Source organism: Argopecten irradians, chromosome 8, assembly GCF_041381155.1.
Source record: "Argopecten irradians isolate NY chromosome 8, Ai_NY, whole genome shotgun sequence".
NCBI classification, from domain to species: Eukaryota; Metazoa; Mollusca; class Bivalvia; order Pectinida; family Pectinidae; genus Argopecten; species Argopecten irradians.
This window is the reverse complement of record NC_091141.1, coordinates 15,258,629-15,269,626: the sequence shown is the minus strand read 5'-3', so window position 1 is coordinate 15,269,626 and position 10,998 is coordinate 15,258,629. Positions and strand designations below refer to the sequence as shown.

Here is a 10,998-nt window from a genome sequence, read left to right as displayed (position 1 = left end):
TGTGTTTCCCGCATTCAGCCTAATTACCTTGCAGTATTATGACTTTCAATACGCTAATACGAAATAAACTATTTTTTGTAAACAAAAATGTATACAAGACATCTTGTATTTATTTGGTGTTGTATCATCATTTTGAGTCAGAAATACAGATGATCTAACATTATAATTGTTATTGATAAACTTTTTTGTATGTTGTATTAATTTATGTAAATTTATGAATAATATATAATAATAATGCGAGATGAAACTGCACTACGTATGATGTGAGTGTTCTTTCTGTATAATACTGTTTTCTAGTATATACTTCCACCACTGAATAACCTTATAGTTTAAAGTTATAGTTGGTTGACTGGCTGATTAGATTCACGTCCTCTGACCTGTACCTGATCAGTAATATTAATGCCAACAATGTCTTATAATGAAGATGTTTCATCAAATCTTTCACGTATAATTTATTTGGATGAGTTGCCCAAATCGAAATAGGGAGTAAGTGAATCTTTTTTTTCAAATTTAAGTTTTATTTACTTTGAGTCTGCTGAATCATCAGTTGGATACACATACATAAATTAATACTTGCATTCAAATGGATCATATAATACATATTGTACAAAGTTACAGGTAGATAGAACTTCATTCGAAAGAGTATAACTAATTGATTCATAAAGACCGTTTTGCGTTCGCAGCTTTTAGGTATCTTGCTAAGTTCTGTAATTCTTTTACATTTGTTACATGAAGAAGTCGTATTAGCTTTAACATACTTGGTTTTTCAAATAATATTTTTTCATGAAATTTTGACGAATATCAGAGTAACATGAACATTTTAAAATATATGAAATTCATCTTCAACATCTTTTAAATTACACAAAGTACATATTCTTAAATGTTGTATTTTGGTAGCGACCCTTTTCTTCATTAAGATTGTGTGCAGAGATTCTTATTTTGGAATTTTTTTTGAGAAAATATTTTAAGATTGGTTTTCTTAAATAGGTATATCAAATACTAGTATGCAAAAGTTTCTCCAAAACACTATTAGTGGGGAAAAGAATGAATTACATATATAACACTTCATGCTTTCATGCAGTAAAATGTGAAAATAAGTATGTTCAGGTTGTGGTTCATTGTAATAGTGGAAATCCTGTTTAAATAGATGCGAATTGGTCTTATTATGTACCGAAGGATATAGTGCGTGTTATAACCCGATCACTGTTACAATGCCTATATTGAGTGGGTGACATTATCAGACTGATATGTCATAAATCGTCCATGAAGTTGAAATTTATTCGTTCGACTTGTTTTTAATAAAATCTTTTATTTTGATACTAATCATGTACAATGTACTCATAAAAAGAAACGTAAAATATACATTCATTACAACAAAATGTGTCTTCGTGTCTTCGAGCAATAGCCACACTCGGAGAATGATGAAATATATACTGTACAACTCTGTACATACAAAATAATAAATAAAAGGACTGTAACAAATGGATTTCATTCCTTCACATAAACCAACGATAATAACAAATAAATATGACAAGCACCGTAAAACTTTCGGAGAGTTATGGGATATTGCTGGTACGACTAATGGAAACTCAACCTGATTGACATTTCACTTCCTACAACCCTAGTAACAGGTAGGTAGACAAATTACTTTGTTTCTTCACTGACACAGTTGTTACTGGAATTTACTTCTGGAATGTTCCATGCCCGATTGTCGTCAGGTGCCTCCGTTTTCACGTTCTCTACCACCTTAGTGTCCTCTTGTTCGTGTTGTTCTGTGAGGTCTATCAAACCGCGAACATCTGCAATGTTTATTGACAGCATGGAAGGATCGTCTTTCACATGCATCAGAAGAGGAGAGCTTTTCAACACTCGTCTCCCTGTCTCTTTATCCAGCAGGTACTTCCGTCGATTCTGGAGAGCCTCGCGGAGACGATTCCACACGAGTTCTGTGTAGGAAGCTAGTTGTGGAGCGGTTGAGACTACGTATTGCATGAAGCCCTCACGTTTCTCGTGAGGAATGTCTTTCCATAACGGCGCAGAATCCCAAATGCGGACAGACTGCGCAGCGTTCCTAATCAACACTGTTCCAAGACGCTGTGCCTCTGTCGGGCGACCTCTTACGGGCTTTTTACCTAAAAGTTCTTCGCCTGAAAATCTGGATATACTGCTGGAGACTAAACTCAACATGAAAGACCCCGAATCGTCATATCGATGTGGGCTAACCATCGCTGAAGGAGTTAGAGGTTGTGTTAGTTGTTCTAACGACGATCTCTGTCCGGGATGTTTATCACCCGCCATAGACATGATGTGGTTAGATTCTGGTTTAACGGAGAGAGGGGAACTCTGGCTATGCGTTTGAGAGGAACTGGGAATGACCTGAGTCAGACAGACAGGATAGGGGGCCCCGGACCTGTGAAGCGGCGATAAATTGTTTCTCTTCGCCCGCAACTCCTCTTCAGTGCTAGACACGGTAGCGTTCATTAACTGTGGACTTGCGTACGGAAACACAGAGTTCTGTTCCTGTTTCTGCTCCTGTGTTTTAGGCCTCAGATCAATACACACTCCGGTAGAACTGTCCAGTCGGTTCTCTGGTGGCTCCCGTTTTATGTGGTCTGTAGACAACCGTCTCTTCATACCTGCGCCACTGTAACTGTCATTGGACAGTCTAGACGTCATACTGACAGCTGATTGTTGTGAACTTCCACCACCATAAGACGTTCGCTGTGGTTCTGTCGAAGACATAAACAACGGCCTCTCACTGTGCGGAGATTTCATTGGTCCATTCGACATGTGACCAGAGAATGATCGATGTTGGTCGGCACTATTTTGATATGATGTTCGTTGCTCTGGGACTCTCTGGGTATGTTGTGTTGTCCGCTGAAGAGAAACCGGCGAGGCGGAGTGTGGAGAGGAGTGAGAAGTTGGAGTTGAAGGTTTTACGGATTGTCCTAACTTTAACTCTCGAATCACCTTCCGTACTGTAAATCTGTCCTTAAATACCGTAAATGCATCCCGGATATCCTCCTCGCAGAACTGCATAAACATATCACCGCTGATGCCATTCCCTGGAAAATATCAAATTATGAATCTGGGTATTATGTAGTAGATTCTATATCCTCAACACGCTTTTGTTTTAAAAAGAAACTCCGTGACATTTCTTGAATAGCAGTCTGAGTTAGTGGAGGAAGGGGAATAACTCTTAAAACTAATATACATTACTTTAACGAGATTGCTATATATACAGTAAAACCATTCGCTTTCCTCGATACCCCCGTTTGTCGAACATATTGCATGATCCCGACCGTTCTCTTGTAATTTCATGTAATAAAACCACCATTCGTAGAATACAAGTACCCATTATGCACCGAACAGAAATAAATCCCCTTCCATTGAAATATAAAGTATCTATATGCCATATTATATTCGTGAAACAGGTTGTTGGCCTTTTAGATGATTTTAACTACATTTTGATAAGCATTTTTATCCATTTCTTTACAATATTATTATTTTAACGGTTGAAAATCGCTTACATAAATAATTCTGTAAAACGCAAAAGTTCAAATGCCAATACATTGACATGCATGGTTTATTATAATTTGAGAGCTTTTTTAACTAGATGGCCAGCCTCAGATGACTCGAATACTCGGGATCCGTATTACTCAAACTATCAACCGGATCCCCTGCAGCTCGAGTTTAAGAAGTTTTACTATAAATATAACTGCTTTTTCGTCAGGGGATTTTGATTTGACAGAATCAACAATTCCAGAAAATATGGGATGAAATTGGTTTATGAAATTAATTTGTGAATAATATTAGACAAATAAAATGTTACTATAATATTAAGAAATGCATAAAATGGGAATCATCTTACAAGGAGAGACAAGACGACAGTGTGTGAGGACTAGTATATATGTGATAAAGAAACAAATGAGTTAAGAAGCACTGGATTTGTGGTCGAGAGAGCTAGCGCAGAATTTTCGTAAAAGATGAAGATTGACAGGATTCCTTAACTTGTGTAATGATTTCCTATGGTAAGAATTTAAAATTAGCAATATGTGCTGTAATTTTCATACTCGCGAATCAAGAAGAGTACTATTTTATTCATCGCCAAAAGTTACAAACATTTTGAGAATTAAAATACTTACAATACAGAGGTTTTAAGTTTATAATTTTACATGTACAAATAAGAGCTGATAATACTTTTTGCAGTACTGCCAAAAATATTAATTCTACACTGTATTGATATGAGTACATGGTCGGAGTATGCAGTCAAGTGGTGGTCAGTGGTCAGTGGTCTACAATTACATTCCAGATTTTTCCAGTGATATTGGCAATTGCAAAGTGATTGCCACAGGCATGTTTCCATATAAATAAGGCATGAATCAAGAATTAAATAGAGCATAATTTATTAATTTCAGTGTGGTAACTAATGTTTATTAGACATCATACATGTTTGTCTGTCCGTTTTATTGATTTTCACAGCTTAATTAATCAAACCTTATATGTACAGGGTGTCCTAAAAAACCATGTCCCGTGTTTGACGCTTTACAAAAGATGTTTTAATAGACGGAGGGATTTGATGTATACATAATAAGAAAGGTAATGATCTACTTTGTACAACAATATTACCTGTCAAAGTTAGGACATGTTTTTTTGGGACACCCTATATTTTATATATTACTGGAGAAAAATAACATGTCAAAATTTCGCCCAGTTATGGTAAATATAACTTCAGGGATTTTCCCATTCTATGTTAAGGTAGGCAATATAATGCTAATGAATCAAATTGAGCCATAGGTAAACAAAATCAGGTTACGTTGATACGAGAAATAATTATAATATTCGGTGTTGCTGTAAAAATATAGCACTACCTACCTCGGACACTGTCTACACCCTCTGATGACACCCCCTTGCTCTTCAGAAAATTCGCAAGCTGGTCACATCCGAAATTCATGGTTCATGTGAAATCTACAACATACGGATATATACTTCACTATTAAGCAAAGATCATTGTATCAGTATATTTAACAAAATGGCAGTAGTAATTAAAATAAGTCAAACATATCATGCATATACTGATTTTAGAAATAATTTCTCTCATTTTGGAAGGAATGATGAAATATATTGTGATGTCATGTTCCATCGTCCATCACTTTAGACTCACATTCAAAATACAAAATGTGAGAAAGATCGCGCGGGTCCCGATCATTCACCCTAAATAGCATCAGAACAAATAACTCATATCCAACAAATTAGTGCTTATTAGAAATGGGATTTATTTGTTAGGTAAACATATTCGACAATCTAACTAATCATAAAAATAAAAACATTGACAATTGCATTAATTGCATATCATACTGTGATTATATAATACAAATATGCTGAGTTTCTGAATTCCAGCTATCAGCACTGTTAAGATAGTTCATAATTTTCTTCTATTAAAGATGCTCCACCGCCGACAGAGCATAAATGATATTCATCATTTGAACAATAACTGGTGTTTAATCGTGTATATATATGTCTAATTAAAACAAGAAATAATATAAAATCATTTATTTCGCCTTTGGTGCATGCGCAATCAGTACTTCATTCCATAAAGGATATAGTGATACGCAATTTTTTCGGGATGCAATTAATTATTTTTCTTATTTTTAACTTGATGTAACATTAGAAGCTCAAACTTTTCAATGGTGGTAATGGTGTAAAGTCAGTAACTTTTGTAACTGAAGAAAAATACTAAATCGTCTGCTCCTGTTTTTGATAGTGAATAAATACCATTTGTCAGCGGTGGAACAACTTTAAATGATTGTTACACTAATAATGTCTGTTGATTTAACATCTACAACAATAGAATGGGCGCGAAGGACACATAATTATATATCATATATATAATGTATTTGGTCATATATCGCAGAGTGTTAGAGCTATTTGTAGTCACACCGTGGATATTATTTTCTTCTAAGGCTCCTGTTTGATCAATATAACATCAAGATTGTCTATACGGAAACGTAATTAATGCTGATTGATTACCAAGACCAGTTAAATATTATGATTAATTTTAATTAGTATAATTTATCTCTACTGTTATACAGTGACGTTTATGTATAGTTAAATTTCAAATTACACATCATGTATCTTTGTCTAACACCAAACAAAGGCCAGCGATAATGTAAATGTCCAATCGATAAGCAGTCATACATATAATAATGGATATTATCTGACGTACAGAAGGTAAATTACTGGGTTATACTCTTCGACAGATTCATCATTAAACATATCCAATTAAGGAACTGAAAATGCAATTAAAACCTCAAACAGTTAAATGTATTGTTAAATTATGTAAATATATGCACGCATGCCTCCTAGTATGCCAGTCTGTGTTTTTCACAGGCATAAATATGTATGCCGATATTCTAATTATATGTTAGCAAGAGTTCTAGTTCATGTTCGAAGGTACACTTGAAATTATCATGCATATAGTATACCTTAATATTTACAAGCATTCTAATTCGGTCGATTCATTACCTGTGAAACACGGGTTAAGTTTCCATTAAAATTCAACCCACTTAAACCACAGCACCATCGACAACAATGGCGGCGTTTCCTGTATTCACTGTGGACACTGGTGGTCGACTACACAGATAGCACACAAGATGTTGGTGTAACAAAGTAGGTCATCACACATTCAGGCCACTGTCAGTGTAAGTATATATACTACAGCCTGGTTTAATGACTACAGAAAAAGCCTCAAAATGTTCACTATGTAACAACATTGGTTACCGCGGGCTAACGAGCGTACAATCCAGTAAATCTATAGCAGACGACAGCAGAAATAATTGATAGTGCGCGAGCTATTTTTAGTTGTAAGTTACTAACTCATTAAATGCTGTTATGTCGATCGATAGCTCAGGCTTGGCAAATTTAATGGGCGCTGTGAATGTTTAACTTGCTTGGTTATAGCCTGTTTCATAAATATCTAATTCCTTGCTATAGACCGTTTCAAACTAAACAGCGCAGAACTGTTCCTCTTGGCCCATGACAACAGCCATTGCAATAAAATGCGTGTTCGTTTAATACATGAAACAAGCGTTTAATATTGAACTGCGTATTTTGTAATTTTGGTCTATTTGCCAATAATTTTTATAATATATATTTTTGTACAATTCAATGATTGTGAAATTAAAAATATAACATTGGACAACATATAGAATATTTTGACAGAAATATGTTAATTCACTAACCTTTTTTGTGTGGTTTGTTTGTTTTTTTTTGTTTTTTTTTTTTTTGTTATTTATCCTATATAAAGGACTATTTATGACCTAGACCCTTTTAGTCCCCAAGTGCATTTTTGACGATGTGTTACGAATCTAAGTTGTTGTATTAGAAATATTTTGTACATTCCTGATTCAATCATCAGTTTAGTTATCTAATTGTGTATCTTACTTGTGGTGTTGATCGAAATATGCATGAACTACCACTGCCAAGCATCAAGTTCAATTAATACATTTTTGATTCACATAAAAGAGTTACGAAAATCAGCATTATTGGTTATTTCTATTTAAATCGGAATAGACCGGCCATAGATCAAAAACCCATTTTAATTAGTACTAATTAGTCTATTAGTAGGGTTTAACTTTACTTTAAGCTAATAACGTATAACTTCTATTCGTTGTTTAGTCTTTGTAATATCATCCCACGTCTCCTCAATTATAAAGCAACAATAACATCGTAGAAAACTATTATTTTATATAAATAGATTTATGTATATTATCGCTTACGTATTTTTACGAATTTGTATCTATCAGGACCTGTTTGAGTATAGGCAGGAGTCTACCGTTCATCCAGAATAAAAGAAATCCCTAGACAAACAAACAACATTCAAATCCTGTGCACAAATCACAAAAACAATTACTAAGGTAAGACCTGTTTTAGGTGACCTTCCGAAGAAAGTTTAAAATAAGGTCGCATAAGACGGGTGGTCACTTAAGGCAGGGTTAATAATAAAGATGAAAATCATCAAGTGTTCCTTTAAGAAAAATTATTACGTCGTGATTCACTTATGAAAATCATAAGTTCAATTTCTCACGATAATTTGAAAAAAGTAATACTGATCAAATAAAGAATTGTGAAACAAATATACAATGCTACTTTATCGATTATCATTCAAATGTGATCAATGATCTATGTAAAGTTATCAAAGTGACATTTCAATGCTGCATTCATCCATTTAGGTCAGTTGTGTCAAAAGTTTCTCGAATATTTGTTTTTTCTTCCTTAGTTACTGACTTTCTTCTTCCACACGTCTCGTTTTTGGCTTTTGAGATGAGCGTTTTCCCCTGTGGTGAAAGCAAACCAACCATCTCCAACAAAAAATGAAATTTTGTTCTACAAGAATTATTATTATTGCTTGTCAAGGTTTCTATGCGTAAAGGAATCCGTAAAAACTAACGTTACTGTGACGTTAGTTAATTATGGTGTTTAATGATTGGAGAAATATAACTTGATAAATACAATTAAATAACACAAAAAACTCTATTTTATTTTGCTTTCATTATACACATGTATGTAATAAAGATGTTCCACCGCTAACAGAACATAAACCATGTTTCTAATTGGACAAAAAATGACGTTTAATCGTGTTGATATATGTCTAATTAGCACAAAAACACATACATATATGACATAATTTAGTTTGCATTTATTGTCTACACAATCAGTCCCCATATAGGGCATAGTGATGTGGGATGCAAATAATTATTTAAAATTCTTTATTCTGAAGTAAAATAAGAAGCTCATTTTTTCAATGATGGCAATAGTGTAAATTAAGAAACTCTTGTTACCAAAGAAAATTACTAAAATTCATCTGCTTCTGTCTTAATGGTGTAGCACAATTATTGTTTCAATTTACCTTCAAAAGCATCCATATAGTAATCTTATTAAACATCAAAGAAAAAGATAATGATGTTTAAAAAAGAAATTTACAATGACAGGATCCATACCTATTGATATTTATTGAAAATATTTGCTTAAAAAACAGTAAATGTATGTATCAAATTAGTTAACCCTGCCTGTAAAGTAAAGGAACGGTACCTGTTGTCATGATCGGGGTGGTTACATTAATATGGGATATGACTACACTGATAATATCCAGACTTTCTTCTACCCTGGTCTAATGCTGCTTTGACCTCAGTTTGTGTGTCGGTTACTTCCCCTTGTGCGTACAGTACACTTAGTCCGCCCTCTCGCACCTGCTTGTAAATAACAATTTTAATGTTAGAACATCTGTATTTATGGTCTAACATGAGTTACAACACCAATTAAATGCAAAATTCCTTGTGTAAATCTATGTAACAATGAAGATCAGTTGTCATTGTCTACATCGTTAAAGAGGATAATCTTACAATGTTTGACTTTATGCATATCGGTTTATTGTTTAACACACTTTGACTCTAATGGAATTACGCTATTGATCAAACTATACTACTGTACTTATTTCAACATTACAATAAACCATACATTAATAATATGTTTATTATTCAGGACTGATGAATGTCTCTTCGACTTCCCAACCCTCTAATTACTTACGTTTTAGTAAGTTTTTTCAAGGTTTGAATTAGTATCCCTTCACTCAAACATAGGGAACAATGTAAGTTATTTTTAAATATAATGTCACTTAGGCCTACCTGTTGGATACCTATTAATGGTGAATGTTATCGTATTTTGGTTTAAACATATTCTGTTGTAATATTTATATAAACATAAGTACTTATAACTTATATCAAGCCCTTTCTCTAATTATAACATTATTTGCGATATTGCCAACTTACATTGTATATAGAATTTTCACGTATATTTGTCAGAGAAATTGATTTAATTCAGTAATTGCTCGATATAATTGTAACATATATTGCAATAACAAAATCCTCTTAATTGATAATATTTACAAAGATATCAATTTCAAATCACCATTCGAAAATTTACTCGCGATTGTTTTGTCAAAGTCATACAAAAGATATTCAATTAGGAGACCTCAAAATAACTTCATCGTTTTGTTATAAGCTAAAACAGTATGACACAATTATGATGGTGATGATATGAGGTCATTTGTGTTTGGCAGTTAAGATGACGATGCCATATGAAAGCGTGCATGCATGAGATGACAATGTGTGTAAATGTGTGTATGACAGTATTAATGTTCTATATATAACTGTTTCATAAAATCATAATCAATATATATATCAGATATTTCAATAAATTTCTTGTCCGTTTGAGTTGGCATGGAAAATTAGTAACTATACCATTACCTATCACTACAGGACGAGGAAAGTAATAGGTTAGGTGAGGCACCCTCGTCAGCCAATACATTGTCTGGACTCTACACTGTAGATGAGAGGTATGATATTTGTCAATTCTCTTTTATCAGATCATAGTATCATAACATATTGAAAATTCAAAATGAAGATAACAGCACTACCCTGGAATGAATGAAGAGTGACCAATGGATTCCCTCCTATGAGAGGTTCGTTGTGTAGGTCCTGTTTTGGTTTCTGAAATAAAAAAAAATGAACATGGGAAAAAGTTACAAAAGGAAGTGATTTTAGGTGGACGCTATGGCAAGTTTTGTTGTAATATATACAATGTGTAATATGTTTTCTATGTGGTTGTTACCTTTTTTGTTCCAAATATTAAATACACCTTTTAATTACACTTATAACTTTTGATTCTTTTGTGACCATTTAAAGAAATACACTCACCAAACGTTCAATGTGCGTCTGTTTGGCTTTCATATTATATCTGATGTCGGTTGTTTTACAGTCAACACCCAACAACCTCAAGGGATTATACAGACACACACGTAAGCGACATCTAATCTGTGGTTCAAATGGAAACAGAGAAACTGCAAAGTATTGAATACAAATCTACGTCATCAAGCCGTTGTCATTTAAGTAACAAGAAAGAAAATATTTTTATTTACACACGATCACGACTCTATTGTAT

The 10,998-nt window shown here is 33.7% G+C and overlaps 1 protein-coding gene across 1 annotated transcript; it reads right to left on the bottom strand.

Annotated features, from left to right (window-relative positions):
* Nucleotides 1–436: 436 nt before the first annotated feature.
* On the bottom strand, nucleotides 437–6,936 carry LOC138329468 (uncharacterized). Its single transcript, XM_069276489.1, has 3 exons — nucleotides 6,526–6,936; nucleotides 4,876–4,968; nucleotides 437–3,065 (listed from the first exon to the last, which is right to left on the bottom strand). The coding sequence occupies exons 2-3, from the start codon at nucleotides 4,952–4,954 to the stop codon at nucleotides 1,645–1,647; spliced, it is 1,500 nt and encodes a 499-aa protein (XP_069132590.1). The 5' UTR covers nucleotides 4,955–4,968; nucleotides 6,526–6,936; the 3' UTR covers nucleotides 437–1,644.
* Nucleotides 6,937–10,998: the final 4,062 nt, after the last annotated feature.